The 24,058-nt window shown below is 47.3% G+C and overlaps 1 protein-coding gene across 3 annotated transcripts in view; it reads right to left on the reverse strand.

Moving 5' to 3' along the window:
* Positions 1-24,058, reverse strand: part of LOC144720203 (receptor-type tyrosine-protein phosphatase O-like) — an 85,059-nt gene that overhangs the window by 16,823 nt on the left and 44,178 nt on the right. For 2 of the 3 annotated variants that reach the window (XM_078596709.1, XM_078596708.1), the window contains exons 14-22: positions 21,372-21,504; positions 19,768-19,882; positions 17,908-17,976; positions 17,683-17,766; positions 16,333-16,368; positions 5,283-5,364; positions 3,895-3,985; positions 3,371-3,447; positions 126-260 (exon numbers count right to left, since the gene is read on the reverse strand). In XM_078596709.1, the coding sequence (XP_078452835.1) occupies positions 126-260; positions 3,371-3,447; positions 3,895-3,985; positions 5,283-5,364; positions 16,333-16,368; positions 17,683-17,766; positions 17,908-17,976; positions 19,768-19,882; positions 21,372-21,504 (822 nt within the window). The remainder of the gene's footprint in view (positions 1-125; positions 261-3,370; positions 3,448-3,894; positions 3,986-5,282; positions 5,365-16,332; positions 16,369-17,682; positions 17,767-17,907; positions 17,977-19,767; positions 19,883-21,371; positions 21,505-24,058) is intronic. The other variant, XM_078596710.1, reaches the window with a different exon arrangement.

Raw genomic sequence — 24,058 nt, forward strand, 5'->3', positions numbered from 1 at the left:
GTTAGGCGGTCCAGTTGTACAGCCAGGCTAGATGGAATATCACTCGTCGTAACTTGGGCATCGTAACTTGAACACGTTTTGAAGCTCAACTTCAATTCGTGTCCTGCATGTCCGTGTAACCGTACCCGTCCCTTCTCCACACACTGGGTGAGCATGACGATGACGCGAACATTCTGCTCCCAGACCAGGCGCCAGAAGTCAGCTTGGGTGTTGGGTAAGGGTCCCTGTGTGGCTATGAACTCCCGTATCCAGTTTTGGCCCTGCGAAATGACAAGGCAGGTCTTTAAAAATAACTATTTACAGATTCATCATTTATTTGTATTCCCTCCACATTTAGAGACATGAGCCTAGATTATTTTTCTGCTGTTGATTTTCACGTGATAAGCCACTTCGTTGAGCTATTATTTGTGGCCAGGTTGCTTCTAAAAAAGAGCTGCGATATAGCTGAGTTGGCCTTACCTGGTAAAATAAAAAAAACACTTGTTTGGTTTTATTTGTATATAGTTTTCAGTGATTTATTTACCTTTCCTATACTTGGCACTCCTATCTTGTTTTTGTATAGTTTGCTGTAATGTTCTTACCCACCCCTACTGGACATCTGTGAATCATAGCTTTATAGCTCGTCGGATTCCACCAGTATTAATACATATTCTGATTCTGACACAATGATCTGGCCAAATTTTGTTGCGTAACCCTCCACCACTTAACAGGACAACATTTTGGACGAAGTATTTGGTGCTGCAGAATTGGCAATGAAGCACAAGCAGAGTTAACAATAAACTCAAAAGGTTCGTCCATAAACACTCCCTTATATTAAACATACATGTAACAGGCCACGGGCAAAAAGCTTTCTTCATAATGATTTATGTGCTGTAAAGAAGGGCCATTCCCAAAACGTTTTTTCATCTTAAGGCCGTGTTATTATCAAGTGTGTAAACATTTTTGGCCAGATGACTACGATGCCGAACTCAATCTATTTTGAATCATATCAGCTGTGAAAACCTAATTATGAAGTTAAAATATAGTCGTAACCGAGTAAATAAAAAAAAACTATTTAGTATAAAACACATATCTAACCAAATTAATTCATTTCATGAGAATACAACATATATATTTATATAAATATATACATTGTTTAGCACGATTGGCTACGTACGATGCGAAAGAATTTCAACGTACATACATACGCAGACATTTATATGTATATAGATTTTACCTTCAGGGGCAAATAATCAAGTAGCAGTTTGTGCACATTACTCTGTATCATTCTAACCCCTTTGTGGGCCACATGGTCAAAACTACTGTGCATAACGTCTAGGAAGGCGCCTCTTTACAAGCTGCTTCCCGATGTAATGTACGCGATGTACGCATTCACGTCGCATTGCGGCTCTTGAAAGATTGAGCTTTGTTACCGAATTCGAAAAAAAATATGTATCTTCTTATCTTGGTCGCCGACCCCTACGCTAAACCAATCGAGGCAGCTTCCCGCAATCCGTTGCCGGTGCCTTCTCTGCTATCTCTGATAAATGAAATGCAGAGCACCGGGTGAGAACCACGTGGCAGGAAATCAGCAGTGCCCGCTGCACAGGGGGACTGAAACTTGCACCACCAGCTCCAACAGTGCCCCGTTGCACTCGGTATTTGCTAATGCACAAGACGTTCGGCTATTGAAACATTCGGGCAGTTTCTCCCTTATATTTGATGCTATTATGTGTTGATCAACAGGGGGGTATATTTACCTCCAAGTCTTTACAAAAGATTGTTGTCAACGTGTTATTTTTGTAAATTTCGAAGTGGAGGCGTTGGCGTTACAGCGTTTGATAATAACGGGACACATTTTCGAGTACCTATCGTTGGGTAGCAACCAGCTTGGCAACGGTGACATCAGCCGCTCAAAATAGCAATTGCGGTTCCTCTTTCAATGCACTTGGTAATAATTCAGGGACATCTGTTATCAACAGCGTTCATGTAAGCCACATTCCCATTTTCTGTGACTGCATAAAATATCGCTCAAATTATTAAGATCAAATATATCTACTATTAAAACACAAATATAGCATAAAATGTTGACTTAAAACTTTCGTGCCTGCAGGGAATTCATATTCTTTGTTTTTTTGGTAAAGTCACGTAGATATAAAAAATAATAATAAGGGCCTCCAGGCAATCATTGCATCTAGCTCCACACACCCACACTGCTGACGATGGAGGTTGACAAGAAAACACAAATCAAGTCATGACCCAAAGTGGTTGATGACATCTTTCCAATGATTTCTGAGTTAATAACCATCTTCTCGGTTGAAATTGTGTCTGTGTCTATATATATGGATGGCTTCATGAACGAATCTTTATTGATAGCCAGTAGGCTTGCAAAGTATCATCGTCTTAGACAAATCAATTTCGTGTGAGCCAGCCACATTAAAATAATGATCAGCCACGGCAGAAGTATTGGTCCTACCGTGTTTCAAATCTGCCTTATGCTCACGAACACGGTCCGAGACATGTCGCTTAGTTTCCCCAATGTTTTCTTGTCAACCTCCACCGTCAGCAGGGTGGGTGTGTGGAGCGAGGTGCAATGATTGCCTAGAGGCCCTTTTGGTGGAGACCCACTGCTGGCCTACATTAACATTAGCTGCCCCGCCCATGCTGCTGACACACTTGGGCTACGTCCATCTCTAAACCTTAATAAACAGTTTGCCAACCCCCCCCCCCCCCTTTTCCTGATGACGACTGCTTGTGTTGTGATCGAAACGTCATTTCAATTCATTTTAATTTATTTATGCATTTATTTTAATTTATGTATGCATTTTAGTAATAAGTAGTTTCTAAATTATTTTATACAACCCCATTAATGTATAATATGCCATATAATATATAATTTATTATACTCTGGAACGGATTATTTCCTTTCCCTTTATTTCTTATGGGAAAAATTAGTTTGGTATATGTCATTTTCGGTATAAGTCCTACCTTCTTGAACGAATTGAACGACGTATACCAAGGTACCACTGTATCTTTATAACTAAGAATAATTTATTTTAAACATAAAGATATTTCAACAACAGGCAACACGTGAATGTGTTGAGTTTTGGTAAATTGTGCTTCTGTACCACTTCCAACACTGGACTATATTTCATACCATTGTGTTACTCAACTGTAGTCAGTATGATAAACAACGGTACGAGTTCTGTTAATGAAGAAAACTTTGACAGAGCCAGATTCATATGCAATTAATACAAAACAAACAACGGTAAATAGGGGAATTATATAAAAACATTTCAATAGCCATCGATATTTCTACCGCAGGCAAAAAAAACAGAACGCCAATAAAGACCAGATCACAACATTGTTAGCAGAGAGCTCGGGCACTCACCGGAATGAAGTTGGCGTTGATGTAATCTGAGCCCTCGTGGCTTTCCAGCGCCATCAACTTCACGCGGCTCGTGTCGTCTGCAGCCGACAAAAGTCGCGCAAGCAAACCGCGATCATTCCAACACAGGATTTGGCGATGCTGCTGCTGCTACGGCCGCTGCTGTGGTAGCAGTGGTGCAAAGTCGACGCCCCTCGATGGTCCGTCTTGACGCGCTATTAAGAAGGGGCCATTCGTTGCCCGAAAAACATCGCCGATGATCTTTCTCTTTGAAGGCAGTATTGCTGATGAGTGCAATTGCGTCAAGGGTACGCACATCGTGAAGATAATGGCGGCAATTTATCACATGAACTTTTAATGGTTGATCTAATTGTGACGAAAATATAATGCAACATCTCTTTCCTGATGCACTTAGGTAATGCTATTGCCGAGGGTATATTATATATCAGGTCGTCAGGGTCGTGCCGGATAATGCAGTGTGGGGTGTGTGTGCTCTGGGAGCGTGTGGTCGCTTTACAGTGTCGTACACGGCAAGATGTTGGAGTATCGATTTTTCTGGCGATTCACCGGTAGGCTGGCAGCATTGTGAGACATCTCCTGCCCAACCAACTTGAGATCCTAGGGGACAAGGGACAGGAAAAGGAGATGTGTCTTGTCATATTTATTGCTATTAAACATTTTTTTATTGGCGCAGACCTTAAAGAGTGGCACACGAGTGGGGGAATGATTTACACACAACATTAGAACATGACATTCAAATACGGAGAGGTACATATAAATGACCATACATTTCTGTACATACTCAGAAATATATAAATACATAAACATACTGCAATGCATTTACACATGTAGATAAATCCAGAGACGAAGTATACATAATTTTATTGACCCCAAGGAATGATAGAATGATTGGCAACCCATTCAGGATTCAAAACGTTTGAATTGTGAGTTGAGCATATTGTCGATTCAGAGGTTTTTGTGGATTGAGCCTCCATCTGCTCCTCCGGGGGAATAAAAAAATAAATTGCTTCATGTATTGGGCGGATTCCCTCCTGGCAAATTCCTAATAATCCCAGAAGTTTCAATGAACATGAAAACAACCTCTCCATGAATTGTGCCCTGTGAGTGTGTGTGTTGGGAGCGGTTGCATAGCTGCGCTATGAACCCGGCGACCCGAGTTTCATTCCCTGTCCTGGGGCCCCTCTACATTGATTCAGCCTCAAATTAGTACTTTGTGCAATGCGTAAACATTTCAATTCCAGAGATAAAGGCGGCCGGGCATGGTGCTGGTCACCCACCCCGTAGCGTGCCGTGTCGGACTTCATCAGTACTCGCTTACAGCACTTGCCCCAAAAGCCTGTGAAGGCTATATGGGGGATATTTGTCTTTGTTTATTGTGAGCGGGCAGGTGAATGGGCCGCGTAGCAGGTCAGTGGTGAGTGGTGAGGCCCTCGGACAGTAGAGCCCGGTGGATGTGGAACAGGCGGAGAGGCCGTGAGTGAGCAGATGACAGAATCATCATCTCACTTGACACTCACGGGTATAAGGGCAACTGTGGAGTGCAAACCGGCTGCTGCTGCTGCAACACCTACGACACGACCATGGAGACGCTTGTGCTCATGCAATGCAACGGCGGTCATGAGTAGCTGCAGCAACATCAAGTGGTCTGCAATAGCCACGGTGTTGATGATGCTCTTGTATGAATTACACAAATTATATATATTTTTAAAAATGAAAATCATGACTTCCAATATAACAGCGTCGTTTTTTTTACTTCTGAGTACAATAGAGTCACATTCATTGCATTTATATTGTAATATTCATTTATATTAATATTAATTATATATATAAACGCGTGTATATATAAAGAAAGTATATCTTTACAGGAATGGGGCAACCAGTAAACATTACAAACCTCATATTCAAGGGAAAACTTGTAATCTGAGTCCTTGGACATTTCCTTGATGTACATTTCAAAGTCATCCAGTTGTACTGGCCTAAAAGTACAGCAGAAAACGATCAGTAGAATTAATCGTACCTCACTGCTGACCATGAACACGTATTGTGATTAATGTTTTTCTTAAATGAAGTTATTTCACTTTCATGGAAAAGAGCCGGAGGTGAACAGGCACAATTATGCAAGACATTTTTTCTTTGAAAGCATCGCAAATTTTCAACCTCGCATATTGGAATTATGAGAAAGAGTAAATACACATTTTTAATGTTTTTCAAATGCAATTAACAAACTATATGAATTGCAATTGAAATGTGCAGACTTAAAAAATATTTTGATGTAGCGAGTTTGACTATTATTTTTATTTCTTCATATATATTTATTTCGTTGTGACAATTTGCAAAAATCAATCCGCCAATAGAAAGTAAAACTGATCAGTCAGCTTTGGTGTCACGTGGTTTCAAAAAGCACTTGACAAAAATATCGGATTATGTTTTGATTCATCACTTCAAAAACCCCAGATGGCAATGTTCACCGGGCTAGGTTGGACAACAACAATGCATGTACCTCCCAATCAACATTTACAGTATTTGCATTTTAAAACTAGATTTACATTCGGACATAACAAAATGTATAACCTCCAATAAAACATTTTTCGGAAGACCTTAGTTCAAGTAGGATGACGTTCAAACATTTTTCACGCCGGCTGTGGGTCACACAAAAGTGGAAACCCTTGTGTTTTGTCTATTCGAGTTATAAGCAAAGGCTCGAACACATTCGTGCCATAAGTCAGCTGCACAGCCCTCCTACAACATCACTGGAATTTACATCCGGCACTCACACTTTTACTCCCAACTGGCTGTGTTCATTAGATGGCATCAAAAGCAAGAAACATCAATTATCAATATGCAATGATCAAAGTTAAGATGCATTTTGAACATCATCCTTTGTATTTTTAGGACAATTCAAACTGATAACTGCCTTTGTTGAGCTTGTAGAATGAAATCATGACAATGATTTAAAGTATATTGTCTATGTGGCATACCAGCAAACTTCACAGGAAGATGTAACCCATAACTAGGCCGTGTATCGCAGTTTAAAGCTTCACTAATGAGAGCAAATAATTAAAAGTCATAGCTACATGACTTACAGTTACCCTGCCATAGATACCTCTAATAAAGTCATAGCTCTAGTAAAGTCAAGGCTGATCCGTTCGTCTGTGGAAGTCGGTGAATGCTAGGAGGAATTTAAAATCCACAATAGTGGCTCTCCTACTCTTAGGTTTTTTTGGTAAAGTCACGTTGGAATAAATAAATAATAAATAATATAAATACAAATAATAGAAATAATAATAGAAATAAAATAATAAATCACGACGTTTCGGAGGCAACACAAGTCTCCATCATCAGGTGGGACCGTCACAGCTGAATTTACTGTATTAAGTGAGGAAAAAATCCAAGAGACAAGCCCTTAAATACAAGTTAAGGGTGGGAGGGGGGGGCTTGTCTGAATGTGGTAGCCAGGGGTATGGCCTGATGGTCCTCGGGAGCGGGGCTAAAAGAGAACAATGGTGCACATCGGCTCATAGTTGTGGCCGGTGTTAGCTCATAATAAGCATAAAAGTAAGCAATACTGGTAAACGCTGGGGATGTCAACACTCGGTAAAGTAGAATAGTACCTGTCAGATAAGATGGTACACATATGTGTAGTTAAATCTGTTTTACATGGTTAATGACATCTTTTCAATGATTACTCAGTTTGTACCCATCATCACGGTTGAAGTTATGTCTGTGTTTGTATATCTGGATGGCTTCGTGCACAAACCTCTGATGGTATCCAGAAGGTTTGCAGAGCACCTTGGTCTCGGAAAAGACAATCTCATGAGAACCCACAGCGTTGTAGCAATGATCGGCCATGGCGGAAGACTCAATTTTGCCGTGTTTCAGATCTGACTTGTGCTCTCGGACACGATCAGAGATATGATGTTTCGTTTCCTCTATGTAACAATCACCACAGCTGCAACTCAGTCTATAGACTCCAGGGTATTGCAAGTCAGGAATGACATCCTTCACAGATGGAATTATATCACGGATTTTACGTACTGTACTGAATCGGACTTGGATCTTATGTTTGTTTATAATTTTGGAGATCTTTTTGGTCACGCCTGCTTTGTATGGTAAAGTGATAGTTTTGATCGGAGTTTCAAGTGGCTGTTTCTGTATGGTGGGAGAAGCAGCTTGGCGGATGGTGCGGTCAGAGTATCCGTTCATCCTGAGGGCCTGATGTACATGTCTTAATTCACTGGCCAGGTGGTGTTGGTCAGAAATGCCATGAGCTCTGTGGTATAGTGTTTTGATGAGATAATTATTTTGAGACGGGTGGTGGTGGGAATCAGGTTTCAAGTAGGAATCTGTGTGGGTGGCTTTCCTGTAGACAGAATGTCCCAAGGATCCATCAGGTCTCCTCTCAAACAGAATATCTAAGAATGGTAGTTTGCTATCTTTCTCCACTTCCATGGTGAATCTGATGGATGGGTGTCTGGAATTGATGTGGTCCAGGAAGTGGTTCAATGCTGGGAGGCCATGTGGCCAAATGACGAAAGTGTCATCCACATACCTCTTCCACAGGGAAGGACGCAGGGTGGACGTCTGGATGGCGTCTGATTCAAACTTTTCCATGAACACATTGGCTATCACTGATGACAAGGGGGAGCCCATAGGGGTACCCTCATTCTGTTTGTCACCAGTGATAGCCAATGTGTTCATGGAAAAGTTTGAATCAGACACCATCCAGACGTCCACCCTGCGTCCTTCCCTGTGGAAGAGGGATGTGGATGACACAGATCTGAAACACGGCAAAATTTAGTCTTCCGCCGTTGCCGATCATTGCTACAACACCGTGGGTTCTCATGAGATTGTCTTTTCCGAGACCAAGGTGCTCTGCAAACCTTCTGGATATCATCAGAGGTTTGTGCACAAAGCCATCCAGATATACAAACACTGACATAACTTCAACCGAGATGATGGGTACAAACTGAGTAATCATTGGAAAGATGTCATTAACCATTTGTAATAAACCTTCTCGAGACGGCTTCTGGAATCAGTCCTTTATTTTCCACTTCCACAGTTACACACACTCCCCGTTGCTGACAGGCAACGGGAAGCGGGCAGACAGCCAGCGAAGTCGTACCGCGCACGTGGCACCCAGAGCCCCATACGCGCGTGGCTCCTGCTATCTTCGTTCCCAGGTCTCTCCCCGACTCCTCCGTCTCTCCCCCTCTTAACTCCTGGGTCACGTGGTACTCCTAAGCCAATCCTCAGTAGTCAGCATTGACCGCTCCAGATCACTCCCCGTCAATTCCCGGGACCCCGCCTCTGATCCGGCTTCCCATTAGCTGAGGCCAAGATCGGCCAAGCCAATCACCTTAGCTAACATGCCGTGATCAGGCTGAGGCCATGCTCCCGGGCTCTCCCCTCATTGGCTACAAAGCGAGACCGGCAAGCCGATCGCCACGTGAGCCATACATGGCTCTTATTACATCACCCTCCCCCCGGTGAAAGAAATCAGCCGTCTCGGCTGGGAAAAGGGTGATTAACCGATTCCATAAAATTGCTTATTAGGGCGCCAAGGCACATTTAACAATAAAGAGTGAAACGGCGTCAATGCGCCGAACAACACTTAAAAACAGAATCACCCATGAACAACCAGACATACATTAGGGCGCCCCTGCAGCGCAGTAGCGACAGGGAAGGGACAGCAAGAAAATCAGACGCTAATGAAACGGGAGAGATTTAGATCGCGTACACGACGCGGAACCCTCTCCGCTTCCTGCGCACGGTCGCCTTGCCGCCGGTTCGACAGGAGGTGGTAGGCATGAAGAAGAAGATTGTTCGTTTTCGGTCATGTCCAGGGCAGGTCCCGTTAGAGGGGGGACAGCGGGGGCTTCCTCAGCCCTCAAAACCTGTTCATCTGCAGGATGCACAACACAGTCCCCTGGGGATCAACGGGCGAGGCAAGCGGCGTATTCGGCACAGCAGATCCCGGCAGGTCAACAAGTGGAGATGAGGGATCAACACGCGTACTAACATAGGGTTTAAGTCGCGACGAATGGACGTACCACCGATGTTTTCCGTACTGGACGCGAACACTCTGTGGGTTCCGAATGTCCACCAACGTCACAGGCCCCCGCCACAGCCTGTGCAGTTTAGGGGATGTGCCCACCGGCACCTGAGGGCAGTGGAGCCATGCCAGGTCGCCCACCGACCAGGGCATGTGAGTACGCGATCGACGCGCATACCTCTCGTTCCTTGCCTGCGCACGGGCCGTCGCACACCTGGCAGCCTCTCGCGCCTCTGTAACCCGTTCAAGCGAGTCCCGTACGTGATCAGGCAAGGAACGGGACGGCTGTTTACTCGGCGTACCCAGTTGCACATCAATGGGTGGTACGTTCTCACGGCCATACATCAGAAAATACGGTGAATATCCCGTGGACGCGTGTGGAACCATGCGGTATGCCGCTAAGACGCCCGGTATGTGCAAGTCCCAATCGGTTTGCTTTTCACTCACCGTGTGACAAAGCATAGCCGAGAGGGTGCGGTTGAATCGTTCCACCATGCCATCCATTTGCGGATGGTATGGGGAAGTGCGGATCTTCTTTGTGCCCAGCGCCTCGCAAACCTCCTTGAGCAATTTGGAGGAGAAGTTACGACCCTGATCTGTGGTTTCCTCTTCGCACAATCATGGCATGAGCGGACAAAGTCATTAACGTCTGCCGTCATGCCGGGCCAGAAGAAATCTTTATGCATCGCGGCCAAAGTCTTCTGCACGCCGAGGTGCATCAATTTGTCAGCGTGCAGAGTGCGAAGCAGGTCATAGCGAAGGGAAGTAGGCACGACCAAGCGTGGTCGGTCAGGCAACCCGTCGGTACAAATTAATAGTCCCGCCTGGCCTCGGAACATCCGCCACTTCCATCCCGCCAATTGAGCTTTTTGTTTCCCGATCAATTTCCGCAGCGGAGCCAGCGAGGTATCAGCCTTCTGCTCGTGTAGCCAGACCGAGTGCGGCTGCTGTAGGGTATCATCAGTGTCCACCGACACCTCCTGGTCGTCCTCGTTCGCTATCGCCCCCATAACCGGACAGGGCGAGGCGAGCGGAGCCGCGCAGCGGTGCATACCCGTCAGACAAGTGCACGGGGGAACGGGTGGCAGCCTGGAGAGCGCATCCGCGTTAGCGTGGCGGGCCCCCTTACAGTACATAATATCGAAGGAAAATTCCTGTAATGATTCCAACCACCAAGCCAATTGGCCTGACGTTGGTCCAATTTTGAGGAGTATTGCAAAGCCGCGTGATCAGTGCGAACGAGGAATTTCCTTCCATACAGGTACGGCCGGTACAGGCGGACAAAATGCACAATCGCCAAAAGTTCCCGCCTCGTCACGCAATATCGTGTTTTTGCAGGGGACAGAACTCTGCTGCCGTACACAACCACTCGCTCAACCCCGTCTTTGCGTTGTGATAAAACGGCCCCGATGCCGATATCGCTAGCATCTGTGTCAAGGATGAATGGCTGGGAAAAGTCCGGGTAATCGAGCGTAGGCGCCGTGGCGAGGTGATCCCGAAGCGAGTGAAAAGAGCTTTCCTCCTCCGGGCCCCATTTAAACCTTTGATTTTTGCCCGTCAGAACATGCAATGGTTTAGCCAATGTTGCAAAGTTCTTAACGAAGCGGCGATAATAAGATGCGAACCCAATAAACCGCCGAACATCGCCCACCGAAGTGGGTGTGGGCCACTCTCGGACACATTGCATTTTCTGAGGGTCAGTGGACACGCCATCCGAACTGACGATATGACCCAAGTAACGGATGGAGTGTTGCAAAAGGTGGCATTTTCTAGGTTTAAACTTTAAGTCAGCCGACCGCATCCTTTGAAAAACCGTCTCCAGGCGTTGGAGGTGTTCCTCGAACGTGCGGCTAAAAACGATGATATCGTCCAAATATATGAGGCACATTTCCCACTGTAATCCAGCCAGTACCAATTCCATGAGTCGTTGAAACGTCGCCGGAGCCGCATTCAAGCCCATAGGCAACCGAATAAATTCAAAGAGACCTTGCGGCGTGCGGAACGCCATCTTGGGTTTTGACTCATCATCGAGGGGAAGCTGCCAAAAGCCCGAGGACAAATCGAGGGTGGAAAAGAATTTAGCACCCGATAAAGCGTCCAATGAGTCATCCATCCTTGGTAAAGGGTACGCGTCCGCCACGGAAATCTTATTTAACCGGCGGAAATCTACGCAAAACCTTGTCCCACCATCCTTTTTCTTAACCAAAACCACGGGCGCACCCCAAGGGTTGTTGGACGGCGAAATAATATCCGCTGCCAACAACTCGTCTACTGCGCCGTGCACATGTTCCCTTTCCGCCGGGCTCATGCGATGCGGATGCATACAGATGGGAGGTGTCGCACCGTTGTCAATATGGTGTGACAAAAGTGACGTGCGGCCGAGATCCAAGTCATTCTTGCTGAAAACATCAGCGTACCATACCAATAATGAATGCAAAGCAGTTCTTTGCTCGTTCGACAAGGATGAATTTTCCCCGCACAAGTCCGCGATCCAACGTTCCTGCGAACGATCGCGTGGAGGTCCACCAGTGGGTATTCAGGCGTGCGGCTTTTCGTCAAAAGTGGCGAAATCGGTAGTGGCGTGAGCCAACACCGATCCCTCCGGGACAACAACCCGGTCCGGCCCCCCATTCAACACCTGTATGAACGGTGCCTGACCTGGCCATACGATCGTTTGGGCCGCCGCCAAGGAAAAAGATTTAGCCACCGAATTAGACGGGGATAATAGCACGCCCATTGCACCCTTTTGAACTTGAAGGGGTTTCCGGTAACGCAGCGGAATGAGCATTTGTGCGCCTGATGGGACCTCTACCGTAGCAGCGACCACGGCGGTAACTGCGTTACCCGGAGGCGAACTGGCCAGCAGGGAAGGCAGGAACGGCATCCTATGACCCCCCGGCATTTCCAAACAATCCTGGTCGACCCGTATCTTTAGTGGCATTCGGCGCAAGAAATCTGTACCTAGCAAGCATGGGACGGCTAGCGAGCGCGAGATCAACACAGATCCCTTAGCAGTAATATTCCCGATAGTGATACACACATCGACCTGACCGCAGATACCCATGCTACCCCCATTTACGGCTACACACGCATCATTAACCCGACGTATTCGCGACGTGGGAATAGACAAAAGATGAAAAATAACATCGGAAATGATGGTGGCAGATGCGCCAGTGTCCACCAAAATACGGACGTCGATGCCCTCGATGGTACCCCGTACCGTCGATGAGCCCGATGCCGCAGCCACCACCCTACGAGCCAATTTTTTCCATTGTGTAGTAGAGCGTGGAAATGATGCAGAAGAATGACAATTATCATCAGGAGTGCAACAATGAGTGCGAGTGGATGAATGATGTGACACGACCTGCCGGGTGTCCGATTTGTGCCGACTCGCCCGAGGGTGTTGCGGCTCCGCGCCCGGCGGAGGAGATGGAGGCCCCCTCGGCGGAAGTGGCAAAGGCAGAGGTTGGCAGCGGCAGTCGCGGGCGAAATGGCCTCGTCGGCCGCACTTGAAACACGTGGCCGTCGTCGGCCGGCGGTCGGTCGACTCGATCCCCGCACGTGGACGGCTCGCGTAGTCACCACGCTGGTCGCGCAGCCACTGTCTCGGAATCCCGTGCAGAACAGCAGCAGCCAGCACCTCGTTGTCGCCGGAGTCGTCGGAGCAGTGGACGACCCGTCGTGGAGACCACCCCAAGGGTGGCCCGTCGATCTCGGGTTTCCCAGTCCACGCCGCCATCTGGTCCCAGCACTTGATGATAAACTTAGCGTCCAGGCAGCGCGCCACCCATCGCTATGTGAGCGGTTCGTGGCCGCATACCGGCAGCGAAATGTTGAGCTCCTGGGACAGCTCCAGCATACGGGAAAGGATGAGAAGATCCAGATGATCGGCCGTCGCGTCGGAGTAAGCGGCCATGGCCAGCGCCATCAACGCCCCCCGATAAGCCAAAGGCGACTCCTCCGATCCTCGGCGACGCGACATAAATTTTCTCGTGGCTGCTGTCGGCGGGTCGTAGAACTCCGCCATCTCTGCGAAAGCATCACGAAGCGTCTTCTTCTTGGACGCCGGGATGGAGCGGAAGACCCCCAGAGAAACATCGTCGAGCAGTGTAGGTAGTGCTTCCAGCGCCTCCGCCTCCGTCCAACGCACGGATCTGAAGGCCGACTCGAAGCGCCACGTAAAAGCACTCCAATCGCCCCCAGCGATAAATTCCTTAATCTGTGGAAGGCCATGTCCGCGGTGGCAGGCATACGCCGCGGGCATCTCCGATTTCGTTTCCCGCGCTCCACCTGTCGCAGTCAAAATGGCGTCCGGCGGCCGCGTGGTGGCAGCCTCGCACAAAATGGCGCCCAACGGCTCCGGTGCTGCCGCCCCGCCCAAGATGTCGGCCTCTTCCCGCGTGGCAGGAGCAATGGCGGATGCAGATTCCTGGGCAGGATCTCGATCCGCGGCGTTAAGCTGGCCTGCTATCTGGCGACCCACGGCTGGTGAGGATGCCACCGCAGTCACAAAACTCAGCAGAATTGCGCGTAATGACTCAATCTGCTCCGCCATCAGCCGCTATCCATCCTTCGCCCCTGAGGTGGTCGTATCTTCACCCTGTCGGCGTTGAGAGGCGTCGAGGAGAGTAGCAGCAGCCGGCGGCAGAGGAGCTGTAGCCCCCAACAGATCATCTTCGTCCGTCTCGACATCTTCCTCCGATGGAGGCTCGGGTGGGTTCTTCTTTCTGAGGTGCTTGGACATCTTGAAGATCGTCCAAACGGTCCCAGAAGAACTTCTGACACCAATGTAATAAACCTTCTCGAGACGGCTTCTGGAATCAGTCCTTTATTTTCCACTTCCACAGTTACACACACTCCCCGTTGCTGACAGGCAACGGGAAGCGGGCAGACAGCCAGCGAAGTCGTACCGCGCACGTGGCACCCAGAGCCCCGTACGCGCGTGGCTCCTGCTCCCTTAATTCCCTTGTCTCTCCCCGACTCCTCCGTCTCTCCCCCTCTTAACCCCTGGGTCACGTGGTACTCCTAAGCCAATCCTCAGTAGTCAGCGTTGACCGCTCCAGATCACTCCCCGTCAATTCCCGGGACCCCGCCTCTGATCCGGCTTCCCATTAGCTGAGGCCAAGATCGGCCAAGCCAATCACCTTAGCTAACATGCCGTGATCACGCCGAGGCCATGCTCCCGGGCTCTCCCCTCATTGGCTACAAAGCGGGACCGGCAAGCCGATCGCCACGTGAGCCATACATGGCTCTTATTACATATTTAAAAAATATTTAACTACACATATATTTACCATCTTATCTGACAGGTACTATTCTGCTTTACCGAGTGTTGACATCCCCAGCGTTTACCAGTGTAATGCGAGCAAGGATTGAGGAGGGGCGGAGTCTGGGTCACGTGGGGAGTGGGTGGAGTTAGGGTCACGTGGGAGAGAGGATTTAGGGAGAGAACCGGAAGGGGAAAGGGGAGTTGAGACGGAGTGAAACAGGAGGAGGCCACGCTGGGCAGGACGGAGAGAGTGGCGCGGTCGCCACGCGGTGGGAGACGTCGACATCGTTAGCCATCGGTGTCAGACGCAGAGAGCTAGCGGCTGTGGGAGGCTAGCTGTATATGGGGCAGCAGTGAAGCTAGAGAGCGGAGCAGCGGTGGGGCTGCAAGGCAGAGCAGCAGGGAGACTGCCTTACAGAGCAGCAGGGAGACTGCATATCGGAGCAGCAGGGAGACTGCATATCGGAGCAGCCGAGGGCTGTGGAGAGGTCGTCGAGAGGGACGCGGGCTTGAGCGAGACGCCGTGGTATCGAGATTCTACGAACCCAATAAAGAACAACGGAGATCGACATCTGAGAGAGAGTCCTTTATTACACCAGTATTGCTTACTTTTATGCTTATTATCAGCTAACACCGGCCACAATCATGAGCAGATGTGCACCATTGTTCTCTTTTATCCCCGCTCCCGAGGACTATCAGGCCATACCCCTGGCTACCACATTCAGACAAGCCCCCCCCCCTCCCCCCTTAACTTGTATTTAAGGGCTTGTCTCTTGGATTTTTTTCCTCACTTAATACAGTAAATTCAGCTGTGACGGTCTCACCTGATGACGGAGACTTGTGTTGCCTCCGAAACGTTGTAATTTATTATTTTACTTCTATTATCATTTCTATTATTTTTATTATTTATTTTTACCTACGTGACTTTACCGAAAAAACCTAAGAGTATGAATCCTTGCAGTCACGAAAGCTTCAAATCTAGTGGCTCTCCGTCCTGTAGCTTGGAGCTGGGGTTTGAGCGGTAAAGTTATTGAACATTTATACACCCAGATTTCATATGTCAAATGCCATGCATATTCTTTAATCATTTCGGTAAAGTCACGTAGATAGAAACTATAAATAAAAAGCTAGATCTATGGCTTTACTAGAGCTAAGGCTTTCAAATGATGAAGACCGCTTGTGTTGCGATCGAAACGTCGTGGGTTTTTTGCTTTTGTTTATAATTTTATTTGTAATTTTATTTTTTAGTTTTATTCTCTATCTACGTGACTTTACCGAAAGAACCAAAGAATGTGAATTCCTGCAGTCACGAAAGTTTTAAGTCAAAATTCAAATGCCATGCATATCATTATGCTTTTAAATGTAATAACGTAGAACCTGATTGCTTGCACATTTCACACACCACATCGTAAACTAAGGCCACTTTAAACAGTGAACCATGCAAACTCAACATACATTATACCAGAGATGTTATTACAATGAACACATAAATTACATTTCATGAGCAGTGTTCGTGTTATTTTGTTATTTAATGCCGCAATGTATTCAAAATTTACCATTTTATCTCCTCAGCCAAACACATATCGCTATAAATACACACACACGTATGAATGTTCTACCTACTTGGATAGTTTTTTCAATTGTCCTTGTTTTCTTGCCCTGCAATATAGAGATTGAAAATAAATTATGTACATTCCAAAATGTGACTCACTAAACACCTTTCAGAGATGACTGATTTATAAATTACTCGGAAAATCCACAGTGGCTTTTTCCTGCAAAGGGGCCATGAAACTATTATCTGGCAGATGCCAGAATAATGAATAGACCCTTGCCCTTTCAAAAATGTTCACGGGTGGGTTTTGTAATAAAATCTAATTTTAATGTTTCAATTTGTTTTTGAAAATGTTAAATTTTGCATGAATAAGCCATGGAAAAATGTTTTTCTCTTCGGCACTTAAAACTATGTCATGAGTCGATTAGCTTTCCGCAGCGTATACTGCAAAGTAATTCTATTTACGTATCCAATAAAAAGTAAATAAATGTATGGATATTACATGTAGATCCCATGAGATATGTTACATTACGTGATAAAAACAGCCTTGGCGTGTCTGTTCCATTTGTGCACCACTGAAGCGTGCAGCGCGGCTGCTAAAGAGAAGTAGTCATCGCAACCAAGTAGTGACACAGCAGCCAATTGTATTTGTTTTATTTACAGGACATTTCTATAACGGCAAGATCATAGTTGTCACCAGCCTGACGAACGCAGTTAACACTCTCGCAGAATCTGTGCAAAAGTTCCTGTGCGTGGCAGGGAGTCAGGGCAAGTCAGCGGCTCACAACAACACCAATCTTACTAAGGTGGCCCAAAACATCTGCGCCGGTGTCTGCGTTTTAGAGTTGGTGCCAATATATTTATCATGGGAAGGTTAATAACTCCTTACAGTTCATATTGGCACTCCTACGATGTGCATTCGTGCTCAATTGTTAATTTTGTTAAAAGGTTAGTAGTCGGCCGAAAGAATGTGTTTACACGTGATACCCTGCTGTGGAAGAAAGATTACCCATTGATGTTTACAGCTTGTATTATGATTCGTATGAATAGGCAACATGGTGAATGCAATATAACCCCAGCGTGATGTAAAATGAGATAGGAAACCAGTGGCCATGGCTCGGATACTTGACATTACACGCCAGGAAATCTGGCCATGAAATCTGCAGCAGACTACCGCACGATTTAGAGGCAAAAGAGTGATCTCATTCCAGGCATATGACCCGCTGATATGAGCGCTATTAAATTGTCTGTATTGGTCATATTTGGCATGACGGTGGGTATTAAAATCCACAGAATTCCACTGCTCCCCCCACCGCCACCACCATCCACTTGTGAAGCAGACACTTAAATGGCCAGAAATGTTTGAACTGAAAAAGGAAAACACAATATCTGACGAAAGAGAGCAGAGGAGGCTTACTCACCAAGAGACAAATGGCGGCACGAGAAAATATCCCGTCCGCAGACAGGAAGGCAGAGAGGCAAGGAAAGCGGGCAGAGTTCGACACCTGAGCAGGAGCACAGAGAAGAGTGCGCTCACGACCGCTCGCACACCCCCATCCCCCCCCCCCCCCGTGCGCCGTTGCAAGGTGCATTCACAAACGACGGTGCCAACAAATATTGGCGCCAAGGGAAGTCACGAAACTGACCTTCGGAACGTGCTACCAAAATCTCCATCAATGGCAGCAAAATTCAGAAATGTTCCGCCCATGGCCTTGCTGGAGAAGATGATAAATTATACAAGATATTAAACGGCACTTAACTGTAAATCTTTCAAACTATTCAATAACATGCTGCTATAACCGCTTGAAATATTTTTTAGAAATGTGTTTGTTTGTTGTACAACAATCATGGTTTAACACGGTAATTTTGTCTCGCCCCTTGTGCATTGCTAAACATTGTGTTAAAATACAAAATAGGCTAGGTTATAGCATTTTGAAATAATTGTGGAAATATTGTAACAAGTACATCTCAGGAATTTCTCACGTGGTTTATAATAAAGGATGAGTGTGCATATGTCAATCAGTCATCCGGTCAGTCAGTTTATTTCTTGTAAGGCCCATTGAGCAAAAAATCGATTTTATAATGACGACCCGGCCAAAACGGCTGGCACAGCAGAATGCACATCACATGGGAAGGGAGGCTTTACAAGAACAAAAGCAGGAACATACGTGCACACCATGACCAGTATGGTGTAATGCATCTTACACATGCAAAAAATGTCGTGTCATATGCGTTATGAAACCCAGAGAAGTCTGGCAGCAATACTCAGGGAGCAACTGAGAAGTGGCACCATTCCAATCTCACTAAAAAAAGCCTCCTAACACATCATGTCCACCACAGGACACGACCTTTCTGATGGGAACACGTGGCTCCGTGGTCCAACTTCAAACAGCCGGGGCTGGAAGGGGCAACATTTGTCTTGAGGCTCAGGATCAGCATGCAAAACCTCTGCTCACTACACGTATAAGTGTTGCATTTATCGGGATTACCTATCCAGGTGTAACACAGATCACTTACTCTATGCTTGTGTGTGTGTCAGGGGCATGTTACGGGTCACACATGCTGGGCATGTATTGTTTCATGAACAAGTGTCTGTCTACACATTAGGTAAACAAAAACACTTTAAAAACGTCAGTGAACATTCTAAGTAACACCCATTCAGAATTGGAATGTTTTAATTGCAAAAGAATTTACGTACAACACAGGGTGATCCATTTAAACAGTGGTTCTAGTTCAGTGGTTCTTCTTAACCCACTGGGGGTGTGAGATGCCCTTTCTATGGGTGCAAGACATGGCCAGATTTTTGAAGAAGGTAAATCGCCGAAACGCAAATTAAGCACCGGCACGTAAGCACAACTATTTATTTATTTTTTACGATTGAGAACAAAAGAGATGCATGGCTACAATGAAGGTTTAGGAAACACTGCATAAAAACATACCCTGGCTGATTTCTAAATGTCCGCAGAAACATCTGTGCGTTAAGTTGGTCTAGATGGACCGATTGTGTGGCCCCACGTTCACTTGACACAACTCCACTGGATCTGGAGATAACAATGACCTCAGCTCAAGTACCATTGAATGTTGTAAGCAAATCACACCAGCTATGGTTGCGCGTAGTCTAAATCAGGAGAGCGTAAAACAGATTTAACAGCGTATTGAGATCGGTACGAGATGTGGAGGTTTTGAAACCAAATGTAGTTCTCGCTATAATTTTTCTCTATTATTATAGTCGAGGTACCTATAAACAGGCAACCCTATATGCGAGCATCTCAACGTAATTGCCATTGAACTGCATCGAGTAAAAATAAAAGAAACCGCAACTGATATTCTATCAACAAACGTAGCTTCATCACCGACACAATTAATATCGTCTCCTTTAACTCGTTTCCGCGGCCCGATTTTGCATCAGCCGTCGCGCGAGAAGGTTCACGGCGACATTCGGTCGAGACCAGCAAACAAGCGGAGTCTCATGCGCCGCAATCGCCGGGAGAGATCGCACGCCTCACCTCTCGACTCGCTGCTTGCGCCTGCGCAGCACCAGGTAGACGAGCGCCAGGGTCAGCACCAGCGCCATGGACAGCACCAGCGGGATGGCCAGCACCAGGGTGTTCATCAGCAACGCTGCTCTCGCACGCAGGGAGCATCCCCTTCAGGCTGCGGCGCGACGTCTGGGTGTCGTCTGGATCCCCCATTTCGCCACGACACATGCGCGGGTGACAGGATGCTGCCGTAGATGAGCTATTTAATTGAAAGCTATTGTTTTGTATTTTGCCAGGTCAGAGCTCAACGAAGTGGCTTATCATGTAGATATTTATAGCAGCCAAATACTCTTGTATATACAAGCCACTGCTGGATAAGGGCCTCCCCGTTCCTTGAGGGACAATTGGCCATACTTCACCATGACGGTCAGTGCAAGTTGGTCAAGGTTGGAGGAGTGCAGAACAAGAATGGAGATTGCTGCAGTGCCCTCTACTGCCCACAACACCTATAACATGTCCTTTGTGCGTGGCAGTCACCTATCCAAGCACTATCCAGGCTTAACGGAATTTAAATGCAAATGTTGTACAACGTTTTGCACGCGTGCTGTTTAATTATGTAAAAGCAAATACAGTATTAAGCCCATTAGTGTTGTGTTAATTGTCAAAATAATTTTTCCAAAGCGCTCCATCCTGTTATTATTTGCCTCTATTTCATCGTTTTGATCAAATAAGTATTCAATGTTTGCACTAAGGGTACGTAATTTCGCTGTAGCAAATCGGTGAGTTAGAATTCCAGATAGCGGCTGACTCAGCCTCTCGCCCTTTCATGACCAATATTACTTTTTTTAAATGCAGCCAACGTTGTCATCATTTGAAAATGTTGGCCCCTGCCGTGAGAATGCGGAATGTCCACCAATGGTTCAGGATCACCATTTGAGAGGAGGGTCACCCCACAGCTCGTTTGAATCCAAATCTTTATTTAGACTTGATGAATTCGATGAGCTATGCAGTTATTTTTCACAGATTTCCAGATTGGGAAAAGAAACCACTTTTACATAAATTTACAAATACAATGTTTTAGATGACTTTTCTATGCAACAGAAGTTCATTATTCTATTTTTGATGTATGTATGTTGAACTTCTTTCGCGCCGTACATACCCAACCACGCTAATCGGATGTACGGAGGAAGTGCAACTAACTAAAGACAAAAAAGCAGTTCTAGCGAAATGAGTTTCCAATCTAAATTTAAATGTGCATAGCTCCAATGAATTCCTAATATCGGAAGAGCGTTCCAGACGGCCGCAGAAGCGTGCCTGATAGCGCGCGATGCAGTGACTGTTCGGTGGCTAGTCAAAAGCCAACTGCGGGGATCACCGGCATTCGCATGATCATGGATGCTCCTGGACAACATCACTGCCAAGGAAATAAGTACTACCAAGGTGGTTGGTGAACAGAAAAAACATCAATAAGTACGCTTGGCCACTCGACCTCCAGGGCTATGCGGTGACCGTAGATGAACGTGCCGCAGCGTGGGGCTAACGGTCTCTCCCTGGATGTGTTGTCAGCGCGAACCCCACACACATGTGAGGGTGCGTGGGGTTGGCTCATTATCTGAGGGTTGGTCACTAACCCGGAGTTGTGATGAGCAGGCTGCTTGGAGGGCTGGACAGTTGATGGCTGATGCTGACCAGGCTGATGTTGTAGCGCGTGTCTGCCGAGAGCCCGCTGATCGTCATGTGCTCCTCCTTGCTCAGCTGCTCCAGCTGCCAAGAGACAGGTTTGTCTCTGTCGCAATGCAGGCTTTCAATTGTACCTTTGTTTAAGTGCCAGTTTACAAGTGTAAAAAACGCCTTCCAAGACGATTCGTGTAGAGGGTGCTTTCGTTCTTTATTTCCCAACTGCAGTACAGCACAGACCCCGCTCCTTCCCCCTCCGAATATTCTCCCGGATGACAACGCCCTTAGACGACGCATATCTCCGATCCGCTGGCATAGTCCGCCCTACTCTCTCGGCCTTGCCACTGGCTGGCGGCGTGCTGGAGGGAAGAGGCGAGCTCCGCTGGGGATCTGCCACGTGGTCGGGCGGCGAAGAGAGGAGACGACGAGCAGCGATGTAGTTAGACTCAAGGCTCCCCACACTGGCCACGAGTCCTCCTCTGCCCCTGCTTATATTCCGCCGGGCGCAGCTAGGCTCCGCCTCTGGCCACGCCCTCTCATGGAATCTTCTCGATGGGTCCCGAAGCATTTCTCCCGACTCCACCCATCACCTTTGGCCCAGATACTGTTCCCTCTTAGGATTGGATGGTTTTACATAATGGTGCCTGTACCGAGTTACCCTTTTACAACCAATGGATGGCGTTCTCTCATTACATCACCCCCCCCCCCCCCCCCCATAATAAAAGACTAGCCATGCCGGCTAAAAATAACAACACACGTACGCAATATGAGACGCGAACAAGGGAGAACTCGTGGTGTGCGTTCGGAGGAATGAGCTCAAGGAGGAATAAGAATCCGACAAAACGCGCAACCAATAACAAGGGGACATGGGGTAAAGAGACCAAACCAACAATGTGAAAAAAATAACAAGACCAACATGGTTCACTTCAATGAAATCGCAACATCTTGGAACGAGTCCATGATGCCGGGCCGTTAACGACGGCAGCGGCGTCCTGCTCCAACCCAGTCGGCACGCCGGGCAACAGAACAGGTGGCGGAGGAGCGCAAGGCTCCACCGCAGCAGGATCGGTCTAGGCGAGGTCACGGGCTGCATCGGTGGTCACAGGTTTGGATGCTGTGGACGGCAAAACAAAATATTTCTGGCGCCCACCCCGCAACTGCACTGTCCCCGGTCCGTCGGACACGTCAGACCCCGGCAGTCCAATCGTTGGGGATGAAGGAGTAACCTGCGGAGGGATAAATGGCTTCAACCGAGAGGGGTGGACGAACCAACGTCGGGGGCCCACCTGGAACCGCACACATTGCGGACGTTTAATCTCGACCACCTCCATAGGTCCTTGCCAAGGCTTATGTAACTTAAAGGAGGTGCCAGCAGGCACCTGAGGGCAATGTAGCCAAGCCCTGTTGCCGACGAACCACGGCATGTCATGGCCCGACCTGCGCGTATAACATTCATTGCACGCCTGCGTTTTGGCGGTATTGATCCTGGCCATCTCCCGAGCCTCGGAAATACGTTGCAAGGAAACGCGAACGTGTTCCGTCAATTTAGAATTAACGTTATCCAGCGGCGATCCCAATTGAGTATCTATAGGGGGCACATTTTCTCTCCCTACATAAGGAAAAATGGCGAAAATCCCGTAGAAGTGTGCGGGGCCATCCTGTACGCGGCCAGCGTGCTTGGCACATGCAAATCCAAATCAGCTTGTTTGGCATCCACCATCTGACAGAGCATGACAGACAAAGTCCTGTTCAGACGTTCAACCAACTCATCTGTCTGTGGATGGAATGGTGACGTTCTGATTTTCTTAGTGCTCAAAGCGTCACAGACCTCACGTAACAACTTAGAGGAGAAATTCCGACCTTGGACTGTAAGCAGCTGTTCGGGAGCACCTTTGTCTATGACATAACCGTTCAAAAATGCGTCAGCAATAGGCCATCAAGAAAAATATTCCACTCCCACCAAAAATAATTTGTTACCCCTAGGAGTGACCAGAAAAGGGCCAAGGACATCGAGCTCCACCAGTTCGTTAATACGCGAAACCGAAATAGATTGCAGTGGTGGATGATATTTGCGCTGCGGCGGTTTCCTTTGTGCGCATTCCATATATCCTTGGGTCCATTTGGAGACATTGGCTGTCATCCCCAGCCAATAATAATCATGCTGCAACGTCAACAAGGATTTTTGGACGCTGAGGTACAACAACTTCTCCTCGTGCAGTGTACGAACCAAGTTATTACGGAGGGCAACGGGAACAACAATCCGCCAGCGATTTAGCATCTCCTCTCTCCACATCAAAAGGCCATCATGGAGAATCAATCAGCCCCTTTCATTCAAGGCGGAAGCTGCCTGCGCGTGCTCTGCATGACGCCGCAAACTTCAGCTGCTCGCGCGCCCACACAAAGTGCGGAAGCTGCAAAACACTGTCAACTGACGTGGCCGTGCCAGCAGGTCCCGAACCGGCTATCGCAGACATGGTACACGCCTGTGGCACAGAGGGCCCACAACGGCTCATCCCAGACAAACATGGACAATGAGGCGACTGTGGTAATAGCAACAAAGCATCCGCGTTGAAATGTCGAGTATCCTTATGATACACCACACAGAATGAGAAATCCTGCAAGATTTCAAGCCAACGAGAAA

This window comes from Lampetra planeri, chromosome 8 (genome assembly GCF_965212315.1).
Source record: "Lampetra planeri chromosome 8, kcLamPlan1.2.h2, whole genome shotgun sequence".
In the NCBI taxonomy this organism is placed as follows: Eukaryota; Metazoa; Chordata; class Hyperoartia; order Petromyzontiformes; family Petromyzontidae; genus Lampetra; species Lampetra planeri.